The sequence below is a fragment of the Mobula hypostoma genome, chromosome 4, assembly GCF_963921235.1.
Source record: "Mobula hypostoma chromosome 4, sMobHyp1.1, whole genome shotgun sequence".
Lineage (NCBI taxonomy): Eukaryota > Metazoa > Chordata > Chondrichthyes > Myliobatiformes > Myliobatidae > Mobula > Mobula hypostoma.
Genome location: NC_086100.1, coordinates 121318483 through 121341664, shown reverse-complemented (window position 1 = coordinate 121341664; position 23182 = coordinate 121318483). Strand labels below are relative to the sequence as shown.

General features: G+C 40.7%; 1 protein-coding gene across 4 annotated transcripts in view; it reads right to left on the bottom strand.

Moving 5' to 3' along the window:
- The window catches only part of hhip (hedgehog interacting protein), a 138062-nt gene that overhangs the window by 13404 nt on the left and 101476 nt on the right, over window positions 1-23182 (bottom strand). For all 4 annotated transcript variants that reach the window (XM_063046429.1, XM_063046431.1, XM_063046432.1 and 1 more), the window contains exon 12: window positions 1331-1479. In XM_063046429.1, the coding sequence (XP_062902499.1) occupies window positions 1331-1479 (149 nt within the window). The remainder of the gene's footprint in view (window positions 1-1330; window positions 1480-23182) is intronic.

The following is a 23182-nucleotide window of genomic DNA, read 5'->3' as shown; positions in this document are numbered from 1 at the left end:
CTCATCTGCAGATGCGGGAAAACAGGGCTACTTCCACTGACCCAGATGACCATGTGCAGGGAGGGATGTGAACAGCAAACGCAGGGGTATTTACTACTTCAGCAAAGAAAGCAAAAGGAGTCTAGAACAAAACTGAACACAAAATAATCTGCAGATCAGTCCCTCCGTGACTCACTTATCCGCACGTCCATCCCCACTGATCTCCAACCCGGCACTTATCCCTGTAAGCGTAAGTACTACACCTGTCCCTACACCTCATCTCTTGCAACCATTCAGGGCGCGAAACAGTCCTTCCAGGTGAGACAACACTTGACTTGTGAGTCTGTTGGGGTCATCTATTGCATCTGGTGCTCCCGGTGCGGCCTCCTCTACATTGGTGAAATCCGACGCAGATTGGGGGACCGCTTTGTCGAGCACCTCCACTCTGTCCGCCACAACAGACAGGATCTCGCAGTAGCCACCCACTTCAACTCTGCTTCTCATTCCCATTCAGATATGTCCATACATAGCCTCCTCTACTGCCATGATGAGGCTAAACTCAGGTTGGAGGAGCAACACCTCATATACCGTCTAGGTACTCTCCAGCCCCTTGGTATGAACATAGAATTCTCCAACTTCCGGTAATTCCCTCCCCCTCCCTTCCTCTATCCGTATTTCACTCTACCCCCTCCCCCAGCTCCCTCATGGTTCCAGCTCCTTCTTCTACTACCCATTGTTTTCAGGGCTATGACGCCAATGCTTCCCCTCCCCCATCCCTTTGTCTTTCAAATTACTGGTCTTTCAACTGAAGCTACAAGCATTCTTCAAATCCTTCCCCATCTTTCATTCTTCAGTCCTGAAGAAGGGTTCCGGCCCGAAACGTCAACTCATGGTTTCTAACTGATGCTGCCCGACCTGCTGAGTTCATCCAGTGTACTGAAGTGTTGCTTAGAACAAAACTGAACTGCATACTCATTTTATGTTTCATACCTCTGGGGACAAAAACGTAGGTGACACCACCTCCTAACATTTCTATATGGTTTCAATATTGATCAGACACTTCTCAAAGCAACAAAGAATCATTTCCCTCCATGGCATGGTTTTTAGCAGTAGCCTTCAATTATTATTGTATACCTTTGAAATTAACGGCCACAGATGCAGCCTTCTTTCATAGTTAAGTTCTCAGAATTTCCAAGGAAGATCTAAAAAAAAAGTGTTATTTTCATAGAAGGCATTTAATTCTTGACTACTCAACAGTAAGTATTGCTTTATAGTATTGGTCAATGTCACAGAAAGTATTTGTTTTATAATTACAACTGGTTTCCTTACAAATAAGACAAAAGCTACCTACCCTCTCTGCAGAACTTTCCCTCCCAGCCTGGATTACAGCAGCATACTCCTGTTGGTGTGCAGTGTCCATTTCTACACAGATGTGAGCACTCCGATGCCAATGGTTGTGGAGGCAACACTGATTTCTTACATTCTTCAGGAACCAAAGGTCTATTTTGAGATAAAGAAATGACAAGTGTTATGTTATTTGGTTGAGAAGTGGGTTATGTAAAATCTCTGCTGGCTTGTAGAGTCACAGGGCGATAGAGAGATGCACACAGAAACTGGCCCTTTGGCCCACTAAGTCCACGCCAACCACCTATTCAGACAAATACAATTCTTAGACCCCCATATCGCCTCTAGATTTCATCACACACCTACACAAGTGGGGGGAATATTTACAGTGGCTAACTGACCCACCGACCCACATGACGTTGGGATATGGGAGGAAGACAAAGAGTCCCTGGAGGGTATCCACGTGATCAAATGGAGCATGTGCACAGGTCAGGATTGTGCCTGTGCCTCCACACCGTTATTATCAGAACCAATTCCATCACTATCTTTTAATACAGTCTTTTATTTCAATGATGGAACAATCACAAGTGACCACACAGTGCCTATATGACAATGATTCAGAATTTGCAGGCTTTGTTGAATCATCAGGGCTCACAGTTCACTTATGAAACACAATGATGATAATGAAAGGCATTGATCATGTGAATAGCCAGAGGCTTTTTCCCAGGGCTGAAATGGCTAACACGAGGGGGCATGGTTTTAAGGTGCTTGGAAGTAGCTACGGAGGGGATGTCAGGGGCAAGATTTTCACACAGATTGGTGAGTGCATGGAATGCACTGCTGGCAACAGTGGTAGAGGCGGATACAACAGCATCTCTCTTAGGTACATGGAGTATTGAAAAATAGAGGGCTATGTGGTAAGGTAATTCTAGGCAGTTTCTAGAGTAGGCTACATGGTCGACACATTGTGGGCCAAAGGGCCTGTAATGTGCTCTAGATGTCTTTGTTTCTATGTTTTATTCCCCTTATCTTGTGTGTTTCCCCATTCGCAACTTGCAAGAACCCAGTCCTTAGAGATAAGTGGTTATCCATGGTCTAAATGGCAATCCATGAGGGGCCAGAATTAGTCCCACCACAAAACAGTTGAAAGAAACTTACAACAACCAGCTAAGGCGTACCCCTGGACTGACAATCTACTAAATAATACTCAAATCATTAAAACGTTGAACATGATTAAAATGGTTAAAATAAAACAAAAAAAGTCCAGCAATTAAAAATAACTAACATTTCTTATTTACAATCTTAGACCCTTGCAATAATCTCCGTTGGAACCAATACAACAGAACTACCTGTGCTAAATTTATCGGACACAAGCAATTTGAATAGTTTTCCCTCTGTAAGTGGTGGGCAATTTTGTACGATTTTGGGTTCCAAAAAATAAATATTTGAGGGGTCCAGTAACGAAATACAGTTGGAAAACCATCAGTTAACTATCAGTATACTTAAGAATTCAAAAAAAAATATATAAAACAGGTCTCTGTGCAAAATCTGGAATATTATTTTGTCTGCTGTTCTAACAGAAGATTATTTGTTTTATTTCAAATACATTTTCACTTCTCTGGCATAATTTTATACACTATGGTTTTACAATATAAATTCATTAAGTCAGACGGAAAGAAGTAGACTTTACATAACAAATTGATGATGTAACGTGATGGCATTATGCAGCAGTAAGAACAAAGGTATTGTACAATGGAAATTCACAACACACAAATATATTGTAGTGTAAAAATGAATATGTTCTCAAAACAGAAGCTTAAACAAACTGATGGACTCCTGATGTAAGCGGACTGGTATTGGCCTTTTTAGCAATGATAATGCTAAGAGGTACAGTAGGCCCTTAAATTGGACAAAGAGGGAAATCCGGTTGGGATGAATACAAGGAATTATACAAGATTTCAGAGGAATATATTTTACATCAATGTGCAGAACATGTATTTTCAAAACATTTTCAACAAGTGGCAAATGAATGACATGAGAACGAGAAATCCAGCTGGTTGCATCACTGTCTGGTATGGAGGTATCAGTGCACGGAATCAGAAAAAGCTGCAGAGGTTTGTAAACTCAGCCAGCCCCATCATGGGTGCTGCCAAGGTCATCTTCAACAGTGATGCATTAAAAAGGCAGCATCCATTATTAAGGATCTCCATCATACAAGACACACCCTTTTCTCATTACTACTATCAGGGAGGAGGTACTGGTGCCTGAAGATGCTGACTCAATATTTTAGAACACTTTTTCCTTTCCCAATTATTTTTTATATTTCTTATTTTAAGTTGCAGTATTTTTATGTACTGCACTTTACTGCTGCCAAAAAACAACAAATTTCACAAAATATGTCAGTGATAATAAACCTGATTCTGACGCTATCATAATTTTAAAGTTACAGAAAGTAACTTCTATTGTAAGTTTTGCAAGATCGTTACTTTTTGTCCCTGTGCAAGAAAATGTCTTTCTTTCTGCTTTGTGCTTTCCTATCTACCAATATCAAAAACAAAGATTGACAACTATCAACAAGTAAAAGTTTTAGTTTAAATGGCCATTGCAGTGCCCTGTATTAACCCTTACAAATAACACAAATAAATTTAATCATTTGGCATGCCCAAGCTTTGCAGCTACTGAACAATATACTCATGTGGGAGAGTTTGTTTTGATTTATTTTAATGTTTAAATATCGACTGATCTTTATTTGGTTTACAGAGTATGTCGGACAAGCTGAACAATCAAGTTTCATATTCCCATCACTCTAAAGTTTCTCCTAATCAGGATGGGAGTTGAGAGGTGTTTGGTAGATGAACCACAGAACAAAGTGGCAAACAGGAGCAATGCACCCCATCTCTGCAATAATTAACAAGCGTGTTAGGAACCTGTGTTGACGCTCATATAGAACGTAGAAGAGTACATTACAGGAACAGGCCCTTGGGCCCACAATGTTGTGCTGAACCAGGTAAAAAGTAAATCAGAGCCCCTATAAACAAATTCCTCCTATCTACACAATGTCCATATCCCTCCATCTTCCTCATATTCATGTGCCTACCTAAACGTCTCTTAAAAGCCCCTAATGTATTCACCTCTACCACCACACCAGGCAGCGCATTCCAGGCATCCACCGCTCTCTGAGTGAAAAACCTACCCCTCACATCCTCGTTGAACCTACCCCCCTCAACCTCAATGCATGCCCTCTGGTATTCGACATTTCTACCCTCCAAAAATGGTTAAAATGAAATTGTTGCACACCCCCTTTTTCTAAATCTGACAAGTTAGTGAGTATTTTATATTTCTGTTCCTTTTCAGAAAGTGAAAACAGTTTCTTTATATTCGTGCCAGCAAACACTTAAACATTTTAGTTTTGAATATTTCTTTCAGGTCTCTTTCGGTTTTCCTTTTCAAAAATAGCTTCAACCTGACTTTTAGTTCTATTACAATATTGGTTGCATTTTCTCCAGTGCGTAGAGATTAGAACTCCTTGCAATGCTTTGTGTGGTCCAACCACAGTTCCATATCAGCTTAAAATTGTTGGCTTGCTTTTGCATTCTAATCCGTGATAAACAAAACAAAGCAACACACGCAAAATGCTGTATGAACTCAGCAGGCCAAGTAGCATTTATGGAAAACAGTTAACAGTTGACGTTTTGGGCCGAGACCTTTCTTCAGAACTGAGAAGGAAGGGGGAAGATGCCAGAATAAAAAGGTGGGAGGAGGAAAAAGAGGCTAGATGAAGCCACGTGGGTGGGAAAGGTCATGGGCTGGAGGGGAAGGAATCTGATAGGTGAGGAGAGTGGAGCACAGGAGAAAGAGAAGGAGGAGTGGACCCAGGGGAATTAATATGCAGTTGAGAAAAAGTAAGAGTGGGGAATAGATGAAGTGGGGGGGGGGAGAGAGAACTTGGTTACAGGAAGGAGAAATTGATATTCATGCCATCAGGTTGGAGAGTACCCAGATGGAATATAAGGTGTGGCTCTTCCTCTCCGAGGGGAGCCTCATCTTGGCACAAGAGAAGACCGTGGACTGACATGTTGGGATGGGAATGGGACTGGGAATTCAAATGTTTGGCCAATAGGAACCTGGCCACCCCTCCCTCCATCCTCTAGTCCCCATTCTGACCTTTTACTTGTCTTATCCTCACCTTCTCCAGCCCTGGACCTTTCCCACCTTTTAGTTCTGGCATTTTCCCACCTCCTTCTCAATCCGGAAGAATGGTTTCAGCCTGAAAAGGCGATTAAGTACTAATTGCCAATAGGTGCTGCCTGACCTGCTGAGTTCCTCCAGCATTTTGTGCATGTTGCTTTGGATTTCCAGCATCTGCAGATTTTCTGGTGTCTATAAAAATGAGTAATGTTGTTGCATACTCTAGCATTTTACAATATAGATTTGTACTTTAAGAAATTCAGCACTAATATCCTCAGTTCCCTTTGCACTTCTACCCAATTTAGTTCCTTGCCTTCAGAGAGAACCGACTGAATACTGATATTATTTTTCATTTGCTATGCCTGCGCACTCTGTAAGTCTCTTTATTTCTTCTTTTTAATTTAAAGTAGGTCTCCATGTTATTAGTTATACTGCTCAATTTCCCATTATTTGCCAAGTCAAGTGCTCTACCAAGACCCAGTCTCATTAACAAAGGACTAAAGGAGGTGGCATTCTGTCAGTGGTCAAATATAGAAGGATAGAGTGTTTGGCGGGGGTTTCGGGCTCGAAGCGGTGCAGTGGAAGGGCTGAGGCTATTTATAAAATAACAAGGGATTTTATGTCATCGGAAAAGGTAAAATGGAAGCTTCTAAATGCACGGGAGATGAATAACTGGGTTTATTTTGTAGGATAAGATATAGAAGAGCCTTTTGGATAAGCTGATGTTTATATAGAGTGGGAACTGGAAGGGTATCTCATAAAACATTAGATTAACAACTTATCAGAATCATGGATTTATGGAGGGAATGCAATGGTGATAGAGCAGAAGCTGCTGATGTGAAATAGGATCTGAATGGATCTTCCTAAGGTTTGGGGTTGGAAAACCTGAGGTAAATAGCCAGTAATGAAGCATTTGAGTGCATGTGGTAACCAAAGATTGAGCCGTTGGTTTTCAATATTTATCAAGCAAGTTGAACAGAGCTGTAGATAGTATTTTTCATTTGAAGGAGTAGGTGAAAATGCTAGTTTTATTTTGAAGAGGAATGGAGATCTGTGGATCTCACATTTTCTCGATGAATTGCCACGACTAAAATATTAGTCTAGCCTGGGAGTTGTTTCAGACGCACCAACCTCAGCCAACGTTTAGGCAGCATATGTGGAGATATAAACAAATGCCTTGCATGTAAGGTTGCAGGATCATGAGTTAAAGGAACCTATGGCTCTTGTTGGGGAGCTGCATGAAATGCTTGTTGAACAGTGTGGAGATCATCAAACCTAAAAAAGGTTCTCCATCTCCAGCAGCCATGGAAGTGCTGCATAAAAGGCTCCCACTAAGAGGGGAAACACTCAGGAAGATCTGACTCGCCCATGTGATGCCCTACTTCAACTGAGCCCTGTGCCACAAATGGCCCCATGTTACTGTGACGTGCGCGATTACAAGGATGCAGTGAGCACAGTACGCAGCTCTGATGAGTTTGTACAAAGGGCTGGGAACAGCAAGGAGAACTGCATCACTGTTGATCTGTGAGTGTTCAACATGTATTATACATTGCACCTAAATATCCAATTTATGTTAGCACAGCAGAAAACATGCAATGTACAACTCAGTTTCATTAGGTGCACAGACAAAATTGAGCAAGAAGTCATTCGGTGAAGCAGAACCATGTGTGGAATTCCTCCTCCCCCCCCACCACCCAGACAATTTTGACCCAAAATAATTGCTAATGCGGTCTAACTCAGGTAAAATTGCCTTTATGTTATCTGCACATGAAAAATGTACAGAAATAGCTCCGATTTCTAAAGAATAGTTTCTATCTCCATAGATGTTTCTTGACCTACTAAACATTTTGAACTTTTTCTGTAATACAATTGAAAAATATTGATTTATATATCTGACAGCTTATAGATAGCATATATTTTTATATATAAGGTAATTTGTATGAAAATGTTACATGCCCGTCCATCCAATGAGTACACACATTTACATAATTTCTAATTTAAGAACTTCATATTTGCTGAAAAGAACCTTTCAGAGTCTGCCAGACAGTCCTTGTTAAAAAATAAGCAGATGTGTTCATAGAAATCTTGAGTTTTCCCCATCCATCAGCCATCATTTTGTTGCAAAGTAATTAATGTGAAATTCTACATTTTACTTTAGAAGCTACTCTGTTAATAAATGTCATGTTTCTTCTGTATCTTTACAAATATCCATAGACTGCAGGCATAAAAGATATGTACAAAGGTTAGTGCAGACCATTAATGGAACTTCAGAATCTATTTCAAGCAATTGCAATGAATGCCCATTGTGCCATCTCAGTTAAAATCAATATGTTCTGATTTTATATTGATATTAAAACTAGTTTCTTCTATTATACACATCAATGAAAGCAAGGTATTTTTAAAAAAAGTTTGCTTTAAAACAATTCATTATTTTTTTCATTGCTACTTCTCACTATTTCAGTACACACTCTGATAAATGGGGCAAGGATCTATTGAGTTGAATTGACTTTATTTCTTACATCCTTCACGTACATGAGGAGTAAAAATCTTTATAGAAACATAGAAACATAGAAAATAGGTGCAGAAGTAGGCCATTCGGCCCTTCGAGCTGGCACCGCCATTTATTATGATCATGGCTGATCATCCAACTCAGAACCCCGCCCCAGCCTTCCCTCCATACCCCCTGACCCCCGTAGCCACAAGGGCCATATCTAACTCCCTCTTAAATATAGCCAATGAACTGGCCTCAACTGTTTCCTGTGGCAGAGAATTCCACAGATTCACCACTCTCTGTGTGAAGAAGTTTTTCCTAATCTTGGTCCTAAAAGGCTTCCCCTCTATCCTCAAACTGTGGCCCCTCGTTCTGGACTTCTCCAACATCGGGAACAATCTTCCTGCATCTAGCCTGTCCAATCCCTTTAGGATCTTATACGTTTCAATCAGATCCCCCCTCAATCTTCTAAATTCCAACGAGTACAAGCCCAGTTCATCCAGTCTTTCTTCATATGAAAGTCCTGCCATCCCAGGAATCAATCTGGTGAACCTTCTTTGTACTCCCTCTAAGGCAAGGATGTCTTTCCTCAGATTAGGGGACCAAAACTGCACACAATACTCCAGGTGTGGTCTCACCAAGGCCTTGTACAATTGCAGTAGTACCTCCCTGCTCCTGTACTCGAATCCTCTCGCTATAAATGCCAGCATACCATTCGCCTTTTTCACCGCCTGCTGTACCTGCATGCCCATTTTCAATGACTGGTGTATAATGACACCCAGGTCTCGTTGCACCTCCCCTTTTTCTAATCGGCCACCATTCAGATAATAATCTGTTTTCCTATTTTTGCCACCCAAGTGGATAACTTCACATTTATCCACATTAAATTGCATCTGCCATGAATTTGCCCACTCACCCAACCTATCCAAGTCACCCTGCATCCTCTTAGCATCCTCCTCACAGCTAACACTGCCACCCAGCCTCCTGTCATCCGCAAACTTGGAGATGCTGCATTTAATTCCCTTATCCAAGTCATTAATATATATTGTAAACAACTGGGGTCCCAGCACTGAGCCTTGCGGTACCCCACTAGTCATCGCCTGCCATTCTGAAAAGGTCCCGTTTATTCCCACTCTTTGCTTCCTATCTGCTAACCAATTCTCCACCCACACCAATACCTTACCCCCAATAGCGTGTGCTTTAAGTTTGCACACTAATCTCCTGTGTGGGACCTTGTCAAAAGCCTTTTGAAAATCCAAATATACCACATCCACTGGTTCTCCCCTATCCACTCTACTAGTTACACCCTCAAAAAATTCTATGAGATTCGTCAGACATGATTTTCCTTTCACAAATCCATGCTGACTTTGTCCGATCATTTCACCGCTTTCCAAATGTGCTGTTATCACATCCTTGATAACTGACTCCAGCAGTTTCCCCACCACCGACGTTAGGCTAACCGGTCTATAATTCCCCGGTTTCTCTCTCCCTCCTTTTTTAAAAAGTGGGGTTACATTAGCCACCCTCCAATCCTCAGGAACTAGTCCAGAATCTAACGAGTTTTGAAAAATTATCACTAATGCATCCACTATTTCTTGGGCTACTTCCTTAAGCACTCTAGGATGCAGACCATCTGGCCCTGGGGATTTATCTGCCTTCAATCCCTTCAATTTACCTAACACCACTTCCCTACTGACATGTATTTCGCTCAGTTCCTCCATCTCACTGGACCCTCTGTCCCCTACTATTTCTGGAAGATTATTTATGTCCTCCTTAGTGAAGACAGAACCAAAGTAATTATTCAATTGGTCTGCCATGTCCTTGCTCCCCATAATCAATTCGCCTGTTTCTGTCTGCAGGGGACCTACATTTGTCTTTACCAGTGTTTCCTTTTTACATATCTATAAAAGCTTTTACAGTCCGTTTTTATGTTCCCTGCCAGTTTTCTCTCATAATCTTTTTTTCCCCTTCCTAATTAAGCCCTTTGTCCTCCTCTGCTGAACTCTGAATTTCTCCCAGTCCTCAGGTGAGCCACTTTCTCTGGCTAATTTGTATGCTTCTTCTTTATGTTACGTCTCCGTCTAAATGTGCAATCATAGTAATTTATAATCATTTATAATAAACAGAACAGTCAATGTAATATAGAGTATATTCAAATCAACGTGGGTTAATCAGTCTGATGGCCTGGTGGAAGAAGCTGTCCCGAAGCCTGTTGGTCCTGGCTTTTATGCTGCGGTACCACTTCCCAGATGGTAACAGCTGGAATAGATTGTGGTTGGAGTGACTCAGGTCTCCAATGATCCTACCAGTCCTTTTTACAAACTTGTCTTTGTAATTGTCCTAAATTATGGGAAGTTCACAACTACAGATGCGCTGGGCTGTCTGCATCACTCTCTGCAGAGTCCTGCGATTAAGGGAGGTACAGTTCCCATACCAGGCAGTGATGCAGCCAGTCAGGATGCTCTCAATTGTGTCCCTGTAGAAGGTTCTTAGGATTTGGAGGCCCATTCCAAACTTCCTCAACTGTTTGAAGTGAAAGAGGCCTTTTTCACCACACAGCTGGTGTGTACAGACCACGTGAGGTCCTCGGTGAAGGAAATTGAAGCTGTTTACCCTCTCGACCCCAGATCCATTGATGTCAATAGGGGTTAGCTCGTTTCCATTCCTCCTGTAATCCACAACCAGCTCCTTTGTTTTTGCGACATTGAGGGAGAGGTTGTTTTCTTGACACCACTGTGTCAGAGAGTGACTTCTTCCCTGTAGGCCACCTTGTTATTGTTTGAGATAATGTGGTAAATTGGATCAGCAAGTTTGCTGATGATACAAAGATTGGAAGTGTAGTAGACAGTGAGGAAGGTTTTCAGAGCCTGCAGAGGGACTTGGACCAGCTGGAAAAATGGGCTGAACAATGGCAGCTGGAGTTTAATACTGACAAATGTGAAGTATTGCACACTGGAAGGACAAACCAACGTAGAACATACAGGGTTAATGGTAAGGCACTGAGGAGTGCAGTGGAACAGAGGGATCTGGGAATACAGATACAAAATTCCCTAAAAGTGTCGTCACAGGTAGATAGGGTCGTAAAGAGAGCTTTTGGTACATTGGCCTTTAATAATCAAAGTATTGAGTATAAGAGCTGGAATGTTATGATGAGGTTGTATAAGGCATTGGTGAGGCTGAATCTGGAGTATTGTGTTCAGTTTTGGTCACCAAATTACAGGAAGGATATAAATAAGGTTGAAAGAGTGCAGAGAAGGTTTACAAGGATGTTGCCGGGACTTGAGAAACTCAGTTACAGAGAAAGGTTGAATAGGTTAGGACTTTATTCCCTGGAGCGTAGAAGAATGAGGGGAGATTTGATAGAGGTATATAAAATTATGATGGGTATAGATAGAGTGAATGCAAGCAGGCTTTTTCCACTGAGGCAAGGGGAGAAAAAAACCAGAGGACATGGGTTAAGGGTGAGGGGGGAAAAGTTTAAAGGCAACATTAGGGGGGGGGCTTCTTCACACAGAGAGTGGTGGGAGTATGGAATGAGCTGCCAGACGAGGTGGTAAATGCGGGTTCTTTTTTAACATTTAAGAATAAATTGGACAGATACATGGATGGGAGGTGTATGGAGGGATATGGTCCGTGTACAGGTCAGTGGGACTAGGCAGAAAATGGTTCGGCACAGCCAAGAAGGGCCAAAGGGCCTGTTTCTGTGCTCTAGTTTCTATGGTTCTATGGTTCTAAGGCCAATCAATGTAGTATTATCGGCAAATTTAATTAGCAGATTGGAGTTGTGGGTGGCCATGCAGTCATGGGTATACAGAGAGTAAAGGAGGGGACACCGTACGCAGCCCTGAGGGGCTCCTGTATTGAGAGTCAGAGGGTTAGAAGTGAGGGAACCCACTCTTACAACCTGCTGGCGATCTGACAGGAAGTCCAGGATCCAGCTGTACAAGACAGGGTCAAGGCCGAGGTCTCTGAGCTTCTTGTCGAGCCTGGATGGAACTATGGTGTTGAATACTGAACTGTAGTCCAAGAACAGCATTCTCAAATAACCATCCTTCTTCTCCAGATGTTTAAGGACAGTATGTAGAGCAGTGGCTATTGTGTCATCTGTCGATCGGATGTGTCAGTAGGTGAATTGAAAATACTGGCTCATTTTTTTCAGGGAAATGTTGATAACTCTATTGACATTAATCAAATAACTACCAGAACTGCAGTATTTCCATGCATGGGTAAACAAAGCTAATTTATTGCTTGGTGGCAACTGATGTTGAATTTCTAATGGAGTAGTAATTTTGGGCAAAACATGCTCTGCTTAATTTCTGGATTTGAAGAATCCTGCAAAGGTTAGAAGATGCTTGGGTTGTTTTCGTCTCTTATTTTGAATGGAAGGGAAAAACTGTGCGAGTTAGGCATCTGAATGTAAAATTACCTTTATGCTATGCTTGATAAGTACTGCCTCAGGGCACTGATATCTGTTTTCGTTGTGAGCCCCCACTATGAACATTCCTCCTAGGAAATGACAGTGAGGCCGAGTACATCTGGCCCATCAGTCAGAACTACACTGCAGTTTGGAGAGTGTAGGTTGCATAGTGAAGGAAAATAAAGATTAGACCCCTACTGTTTGTCTGAAGCTTAGTCAAGGTTTGGGGAGAAGAACCCAGTTCCACTGCAATAAAGTCTCTGGCAGAGGATGAGCAGACTGAAGGTCACGGCCAACATTTGAGGGATTTGGATTATTGAGGCTTGGGCTTCGTTATTAAAACAGGGGGTAGAATTATGGAAGGTAGGTAAAGAGAAATGCATTTTGAATAGTGTTATCAAGCCTGGTCCAATATGGAAATAGTTAGGTCAAAAGGGTGTCCCAAGTGGAAAAAAAGGTTTCATAAAATAACCCACAAATAGCCATTGTCTTATTTTGCTCTAAGTGAGATTGATAAATCTCAAAACCCTCTGAATAATACAACTGAAATCCTTGTCGACTTTTTTTTAATCCTTCAAAAAAATTTTAAATATATCTAACGAATAGTTCATTTAAGTCTCTCAATGCTTTAAAAATGTTTTTAATCTTCTTTCACATTTGTTTCTTTGAAGTTTTAAACTAAAAACAAACAAGTGTTTCTATGTCTTGGTTGTACCGGTTAATAGGTGTCATTTACCTGACTTCTAAAGTATTTCTCTAGTTCTTGTTAATTGTTTTGCCCCCTACCCACCAACCTTTTCCTTCTCTCTATCATCCCAACTTCTGTTTCAAGCCTTAGGTTGTAGCATTATGCAATTTGATATTGTTGTGTGCACATTCCTGAATGCAAGTTGCCTGGTTTTTCACGGAATGACCAATATTCCTGGACAAGACTGCCTAGAGCAGACCCAGAAATTGGAAGTATATTTCCAATTAGTGAATCTTTGTTCTTCAAGTCCACTGGTGAAGAATTTACTCTGTTAGCTTAATTCACAGATGATGTTCATCCAATCAGTGGAGGCTGGATACAAACATAAAGTTGGAAGGTTAATAATTAACCAACTGTACCACCCAGTTTGAGCACCCCACCAACTTTGTCGTCCATTTGTACAACTGTGGGAGCTGTATCAATCATTAACTATTTACAGAGAAAATATTGAATCAGTGCCCAAAATCAGCAGAGGAAAATCATTGCAAGTAATTTGAAGAATTACACTAACATTCATCGTTTTTAAGCAAGGCAGTGGAAAAAGTTTTTTCCTTTGTAAAAATAACCAGGGATATTTTTCTCTGTTGGATTTCTGTACCAAAAGGAAATTAAAATAGTAATGCATGAATGCATGATTTCTGGTGTCAGAACACTGTGCTTGAAACTTGCAGGAGATTAATACTGTCCTGGCATCTCCTAGCCCACAGCCTTTAACAGCTATGTCACTTTGGAAAAATGATACCTACTCTGGCTTGCATTGATGGTAATAGCTCAGAGGTCAGCACAACTACTAAACAGTTTGTATTACTATCAGGGTGGCCATGAAAACAACACCTGCTGTACGAGCACTTGACCAAACAGCTGGGTCAACAGTCACTGTGGGAATTTATCAATGTAACATCTATCACAGGAGAGGGCAAGAATTTACTACCATTCTCTAAAGTTAGTTTAAGTGTTTGGAACGTTGAAATGCACACAAATTATTATTAAAGCTCTTAAGGGAATGGTTTCTGCGTGTGGCTGGGTAATTGAGATAAGCAATCTGTGGCAATGTTATGCTCACTGGCTAAGTTCAACATAACACAGTGCTAATTTTAGTACGTCATTCTTTACAAAGAATTACATCAATTCACGAGGAAATAGAATAGCCAAATGCCATACAAAACATAATATATTTTAAAATATTACTGGCAATAGAATATATACTGAATTAATAACTATAAGATGGAAATAAATGTGATCGCTCCAACTAGTAATCAACAAAGGGGAAGACGAACTGATTAAGCTGCCTTGGATTCAGCCCGTGCAGCACATTATGCTCATCTCATTGCCACTGTAACCTATTACAAGGATCAGTATTGTGCAATGTGAGATCCCATGGCAGCCTTCAAGATACTTCAGTTTCCAGACCACCCTGCTAGCTTGGGCAAAATGAGCACAAAATCAAGGTCAGACAAGCCAGTCTCTTGAAATCAGATACAATACTGTATGTACAAAACTATTCACACAGTCCAAGGAACCAAATCACTTTATCTAATTTGTAAAGATGTGTTTGCTATCTGACTTAGTAGCAATGCTAGAGGGAAGCTATAATGTTTAGCTGGTTGCAACCCTGATTCCAATGTGATTCACAATTCCCTTGTATCAAAACACTGTCTTATTAACCACTAATTTCTTGATTATTATACCTTGATGGAAGTGGTTTACACCTCACCATGCATTTACAGTAATAATGCACCTTTAATGTAGAAGTGTCCCAAAGTGCTTCATGGGTGTAGCAGCAAATAAAATTCAACAAGAGGGCTCAGGTGACCAGAAGGTTGGACAGAGGTGGTTTTAAGGAGTGCGATATGGGAGGCAAGAGGTACAGAGGCCAAGTGGTTTCAGGAGGGAATTGCAAACTTTAAGCATGTTGCCAGAAGTGAGTGCGGGATAAGTTAGAGCTGTTTACAGAACAGGTTATAGAGCTGTGGAGGGGCAAGATCATGGAGACACTTGAAAACATGCATGTGAAATTTTAAAAAACTGAGGCACTGTTGAACTAGCCTAACAGTTAGTGCTAAGATGAAGGTATGAGACAGGATGCAGATCACAATATAATTCATTGGGAAACATTTGCTGTTTGGTTCTATATAAATCCAAGAATTAAGAGGCTCTGCATCACTTGGTCATACTTGTTTGAGATTTTTCCAGAATCTTGCAATAAACACTAATTATTTTGTGTTATATTCTGATGAAGGGTCACTGAGAGATGCAGAATGACATGCTGAGTATTTCTAGCGTTGGATACATTCCGGTCTTCTAAGGGGTTCTTGGATAGGTACATGGAGCCTAGAAAAATAGAGGGCTGTGCGGTAGGGTAATTCTAGGCAGTTTCTAGAGTAGGTTACATGGTTAGCACAACATTGTGGGCCGAAGGGCCTGTGATGTGCTGTAGATTTCTATGATATTCTATGATTTTAATTTTTTGTTTTGGCTTTCCAGCATCTGCAGCTTTTAAAATTTTTTTCTAATTATTTTGGTATGGTTTCTCCTTTTGTACACATACATACAATAAAATATTTATTTATGATGACATTCCATGCAGAGTGGAAACATGTAAAACTTTTTTTGTACCCCTTTAGAGTTTTAAATGTATTCTAGTATTTTCCAATAAATACCTCTCTAGGTCATTATGGAAAAGGTGAAAATTAATTTATTTTAAATAAACAAATTGCACTAATGTAGTCACTTTCTTGTCTTTGGGATGTTTCAAATGATTGCATAGTGCATTGAAGTGTAATGTCAATTGTGTCATGTTAAAAATACTGCAGTTAACTTTTCACAAAGCAAGGTTCCAAAAGCAGCAATGAGATACTGAAGATATTTCCTCTGAGATTAATTGTTCAATTGATGCTATAGAATCTTTAATGCCAACCTGAGGGCTTAACATAGCGTTCAAAAATGGTGTCTCTCTCAGTACTGAAGTATGAGACAGGATTAGATGTTCAGGTCTCAGGAGTGGAATCTGAACGCATTCGCTTCCACATCAGAGGCAAGAGTATGACCACTGAAACACAGTGTGAACAGAGTTAAAGTAGTTTATCCAATTTCCTTATTATAAAAGCTCCAATTATTTGCAAATAGTTGTTTAGTAATATTATTGTAATGAGATATTTCTGTAAATTAAAAAAGTTGCAAACATTGCAAGATAATGGGGCTGATAGTTGGATTTGCTTTATTTATCATTACTATACAGTGCCTTTCCAGCCCTTTGAGCCGCACTGCCCAGTAACCCCTGATTTAATCCCAGTTTAATCACGGGACAATTTACAATAACCAATTAACCTACCAACTGGTAGGTCTTTGGAATGTGGAGGGAACTGGAACACCCAGAGGAAACCCATATGGTCATGGGGAGAATGTACAAACTCCTTACGGGCAGTGATGTGAAAGCGTCTTGCTAACTACTACGCTACCGTGTTGTGCCATTTACTGTGACTGATATTATTCAACGATGCAAATTATCTTTGTAATGGAGCAATAAACCCATGTGTTTTAAATAACCAGGATCTTGGATAAAATAACAGGAGTTTCCAGCTTCCAAACACATTTGCTAATGAGACTAGTTAAGGAAAACAGAGGTTCTGATGTTTGATAATAAACATTCAGTACCATACATTAACTTGTCTTAATGAAACAAGCAAGTGCCAATGGTATGGTCTTGCCACTGATGTGTAACGGAATGTGTTCAGATTTCAGTCCTAATACCTGCATACATAATCCCGCCTCATACTTCAGTACTGAGAGCGATACCAATTTTTGGATCATATGTTAAGCCCTCAGGTTGGCATTAAAGATTCTTGACACAGGGAGCAGGTAATTGCCTCTGTTCTCTGTCTGCTCAAGTTTTCTCGATTGTAAATGTGCTGATTTGAAACTATTAACACAAGAGAAACAGATCTCCTGCTTTCAGAAGCATGCCCACAGAAAAAAGTCTTTAGTTTACCAGTGCATATTTAGTCATTTCACTTATGTACTCTTACACTGTAGAAATCTGGGAAATTAAATTAATAATGTCCAATAGAACACAAATCTTAAATTTGTAGGAGTAATCATTTTCTGTATTGCTGTAGAATTTAAGGATTCAAAACAGAAGAGTCTGGCCTAGATTTTCAATGGCACAGCACATGTCTTTCATGTGACTGATCTGATGTGCAATGTCAATTAAACAACGTCACTAGCACTTCCACATGCACATACTGTGAAAATAGAATCATTCAATGCATGATATTCCCTGTCCCTGGTGCCTTCTAATTGCGTGGCAACGATGTCAATTAATGTCCAGCTTACAGCATGTTTGGCAATCATCCTATGATGAAACTGAAAAAACCACATGAGACTTAGATGATAAATGAAGATCTTCACAGGAGAAATAAATAAAATGGTAAATTGAAGCACTCATTAAAGTGGTGGTTTTCTTTGAGGATTTTTGCTTTAAGAGCTTTCGATACAGCAGGTGATTATTTAAATAAGTTTGGAATTCTGCTTGAAATTGTGTGTACTTGTAACCCCTTTGATGCTGAGGATTTAAGATTTCTTCATTAAACATTACCTATGGTTTTCCAGGAGTTGCACTTTTTATTTGGAAATATGCAAAATCTGCATTACAACGATTATTGACAGAATGGTGCCAATTACTTACGACTGTCCGATGAGAAGAGGAACCATGTAAACTTCCTAGGGCGTAGTTCAGCCTTTATACCATTTTTAATATATTAACTTTTAGGTTCAAGCAAATTCCATTCTGTGGCATTTTAGACAGATGCTAACTCGATATTTCTAAGTAACTTGCATTTGCATAGCATGCCCTTTAAATACAGTAAGGAATTTGCTCCCCTGTGGCCCTGCAAACAAGCAGTATGGGTCAACTGTGTAGCGCCAATTTGCTGTATATCCACTCTTTTTAAATGGCAATTATTCAGGTTCCCTTTGAATATTGGCTACTATCACAGCACAGTGTCCGTTGGTCATTGCTGGTTTCTTCACGCCACTTCTCCCAACCACAAAGACAGAGGTGAAACAGACTGAGACCTTTTCACCTTCATGACCTACTATCCAATGCAAGATAAGGTAAGAAGCTACAGATGCTAATTGAACAAGTCTTACAAGAGGTCATTGCATGAAGATGAAGTCACATACACGATTTCCTATGTGAAAAATTAGTCACTATGCCTCATTTGTTATGAATATAACTGTAAGCCATGCCACACTGTAAGAAGTAGGAGCAGAATTAGGCCATTTAGCCCATCGAGTCCGTCCGCAATTCAATCATGGCTGCTTTATTCTTCTGCCTTTTCTCCATAACCTTTGACACCCTTACTAACCAAGAGCCTGTCAACCTCTTCTTTCAATATACTCATTGACTTGGCTTCCACAGTCATCTGTGGCAATGAATTCCACAGTTTCATTAGACCATAAGATCAAAAGACATAGGTGCAGAAATAGGCCATTTGGTCCATTGAGTCTGATCCACCATTCCATCATGGCTGACTTATTAACCCTTTCAACCCCATTCATCTGCCCTCTCCCCGTAAGCTTTACTAATCAAGAACCTATCAATCTCTACTTTAAGCGTACCCAATGACTTGGCCTCCACAGCCATCGGTGGCAATGAATTCCACAGATTCAGCACCCTTTGGCTAAAGAAATTCCTCCTCATCTCTTTAAAAGGGTTATCCTTTTATCCTGAGGCTATGCCCTCTAGAACTGGACTCTTGCACCACTGGAATCACCATCTTCATGTCCTATCCAACCTTTCAATATCAGTACTTCTCAATGAAACCCTTCCTCATTCTTCTAAACTCCAGCAAGTACAGGCTCAAAGCTATCAAAAAACCCTTTCAACTCCAGGATCATTCTCATAAACCACCTCTGGACCCTCTCCAACACCAGCATATTCTCCCTTAGATATGGGGCCCAAAACTGCTCACAGTACTCCAAGTGTGTTCTGACCAATGCCTTATAAAGCCTCAGCACTCCATCCTTGATTTTCTATTCCAGTCCTCTGGAAATGAATGCTAACATTGCATTTATCTTCCTTACCACCGACTCAACCTGCAAGTTAACCTTGAGGGAATCCTGCACTAGGGCTCCAAAGTCCCTTTGCACCTCAGATTAATGATCCACCAGCAGATGTAAGCCCAATCAGATTTGACAGTAGGGGCATTGGAGGCTGGTACTTGGGAAACAATAACAATTGGAATAGGCAGTATCAATAGGGGTATGGCATTCAAAAGAGGAATTTGTCATCTTTATCTGTTATGGCCTGCATGTGGCCCTGGCCCTTGCAACTGTTAACTGACTTCTTGGTTAGAGATGGACAATAAGATCCTAAAATTATTAGATATAGGAGCAGAATTAGGCCACTTGGCCCAGTGAGTCTGCTCCGCCATTTCGTCATGGCCGATCCAATTTTCCTCTCAGCCCCTATCTCCTGCCTTCTCTCCGTATCCCTTCATGCCCTGACCAGTCAAGAATCTATCAGCCTCTGCCTTAAATATACATAAAGACTTGGCCTCCACAAAGAATTTCACAGATTCACCACTCTCGAGCTAAAGAACTTCCTCCTCATCTATTCTGAGGCTGCGTCCTTTGGTCTTAGATTCTCCCATCATAGGAAACATTCTCTTCACATCCACTCTATCAAGGCCTTTCACCATTTGACAGGTTTCAATTGTGTCACCCCTTGCTCTTCTGAATTTGAGTGAGTACAGGCCCAGAACCATCAAATGCTCTTCATATGGCAAGCCATTCAATCCTGGAATCACATACATGAACCTCCTTTGAACTCTCTCCAGTTTCAGCACATCCTTTCTAAGGGGCCCAAAGCTGCTCACAATACTGTAAGTGAGGCCTCACCAGTGCTTTATAAAGTCTCAACATTACGTCCTTAAGTGCCAGCATTGTCAGTGGTGTCCATTGTTAAAGAAAGTAATTAATGTACTTGGAACGTGTGGTCATGAGTTCTATTTGTTCTACGAGTGCCCAATGACAGATGCCACAGGCCAGCTTGGTGTGAATTCACGTACAGAACTCCAGAAGGAACACTACATCATCACTTGCATCCCGACAACAGAATGTGCATCAGGTCACCTGAGTAACATACTGTAGCTCAGAAACTTATGGTTGAACTTCAGAATGATGTAAACTGATTGAGAAGCAGCTTTTATGCTTTACATTGAAAAAAATCACTAAAAAAAGAGTAAATCTGAGTATATTCCTTTTATTTCTATACCTCACTTCCACCAATAATTAAAAAAACTTACAAAGCAAAATCCATATCATTAAAATCCTTATTAAGAAAAATGCTCACAAAATCCAAGAGCCGTCTGGAACCTGCACTGCTGTTTTTGGCTGTATTTGCTTATATTGCTTTGTACAGTCTTTCTATCAAAATTTTCCAAATGTATTTTGACAGACTTGAAGTCATTTAGTGAATTTAAAAAATGCACAAACCACAAAATATTTCATTGAATTTGCAAAAATTGACAAAAAAGTACCCTGAAGGAAGAGCTGGATCTTCTAGTTCATTACAAATGTCTCCACTGATGATTTTAGCCGATGTTAGCACCTGTGCCCTGAGGGAATGTAAATCACACAAATTGGGCTTGGATTTTTCAACTTCTCAAGGAGCTCATTCAGCTTCACACTAAAACTACTTTTATGATATTTGCCTCTTGAGTGGATTCTGAGAAACAGCTGAAGGTGTTTATAATGTTACATTTTATTTCCTGTAGCTGGGGAATTGAACTATACTCAGGACAAAAACTATGGTGTTGGGTGAATTAAACTGGGATTAAATAGCATGAAATCTGAGTGTTGCATCATTGATGCTTACCTTCAGGAATCAAGAGTAAAAGAATAATATTTAAAGAAAAGCTCACTGTAATGATTCAGGGACAAGAGACACTAAAATTATTTTTAATATAAAAAGGGCCACAACTGGTAATCTCATAAATAGAAGCAGTAACATGGTAATTATTGTTATACACTACCTGCTCTCTACCATTCATTAATAAGATACCTATTATAATGATCCTAGTGTCCTAGACAAAGCATCATTTCTTTCCCTTGCTTTTCCAGCAGCCAGCAGGATATGTGTTTCTAATAGAAACCACTGCATTTGGATCTACTCCACAAGTTATTCAATGGATGAATATTTACTAATTTCAGAAGGCTGCAGTTGTGACTGTATCTCACACAACTACTACTTCTGGCCCCGGGAGCGTGAGTAGCATGGATAAATTATCGATCCCAGGGCAATCCAGGAAATAATTAACCCAGAGCAAGCAGGTGATCATGGATTTCATGTCTGGTACCTTGCACTAAAACAAAATACAAGAAACAAGAGTGTCTTAATCGAAATGCTGGAGACTACTTAACTGCTGAGGCAGGGGTTACTGGTGGAGGAGCTAGGTGAAATTACAGGTGTGGTACAATGTCTACTTTGTGGAAGAAGGATACAGGCTACAGAAAGTGGGTGGGCTGAAGGAATAAATATGGGGGAGAGAGACAAGAGATGCTGCAGTATTAGTTTTCACCCTTTAGATGAAATGCTAAACAGGGCAAACACGAGGAATTCTGCAGATGCTGGAAATTCAAGCAACACACATCAAGGTTGCTGGTGAACGCAGCAGGCCAGGCAGCACCTCTAGGAAGAGGTACAGTCGGGTCTCGGCCCGAAACGTCGACTGTACCTCTTCCTAGAGATGCTGCCTGGCCTGCTGCGTTCACCAGCAACTTTGATGTGTGATGCTAAACAGGGGCTATCTATGTGTAATACAAATGGAAAATGCTGAAAATAATCAGCATGTTTTGGAACATTATGGAGAAACATTGAGTGGCCAGCAATCACAATACAACATGAAAACCATTCCAGACTCAGACAGGAAGAAACCTCTGATCTCACAGAAAATAAAGAACAGTGAATCTCCGGAACTCTACCCAAGCTGCGGAGAGTCAGACTGTTAGAAAGGAAGGAAGGGGGCCAAGTAAAAGAGTAATCAACTAGCTTCTAACCTGACGCTTCTTCACAGATCTCCCATACACCTGCCTGTTCTTACCCCAGATACAAACACTCAGTGCTTCAGCACCTGCCGGGGCACCTTCCATAAAGTCAGGACAGTGATAAGGCTGCCATAAATGGGAGCAAGGCGAAAGAGAGAAGGGAACATGCCTCTCACTTTACCAATGGGAACCTAGTGAAATAAGGTATCAGAACAGAGGTATTAAATTCCTGTGCAGCCAGAATCAAAACCAGGTTTAATATCACTGACATTGTACGTTATGAAATCTGTCGTTTTCCAGCTGCACTACATTGAAATACACAATAATAAAAACTATAAATTATAATAAGCAGTATATAAAAAAATAATTGGTGCAAAAAGAGAGGGTAAAATACTGAGGTAGTGTTTATGGGTTCATTGTCCACTCAGAAATGTGATGGCAGAGGGGAAGAAGCTGTTCCTGAAACGTTGAATGTGTCTCCTCAAGCTTGTGTACCTCCTCCTTGCTAGTAGTAATGAGAAGAGGTTATGCCTGGGTAATGGGGGTCCTCAAGAATGGATGCCACCTTTCTGAGAAATCACCTTTTGAAATGAAATATATGAAATGCCAAGAGGTGGCTGCTCCTCAAAAGGGGCATTTCTGAATGCCGGTGTAGTGTCTGGAACAAAAGATGTATTCAAGCCTCAAAAGATATGGCTAGGCAAGAGTTCCGACTCCTCAGTTTTATCCCAAATATTCTTCCTTCAACTGCTGTGCTGAGACCTCCTCTTGCCACACATGGAGCCGACTAGGCGAATAAAAGGTGGGAATGCTTTTGATAGACTACTAGAATTTCCTCCTATATTTTTCAGGATCAAATATAAATAATAGGCTGGTGAATCGGGCAGAAAGAGGGCTTTCTTGGGCTTAAAGCCTCACCAGGTTGAGACATGAGGTGTTCTACCACACGGGCAATGGACAACCCAGG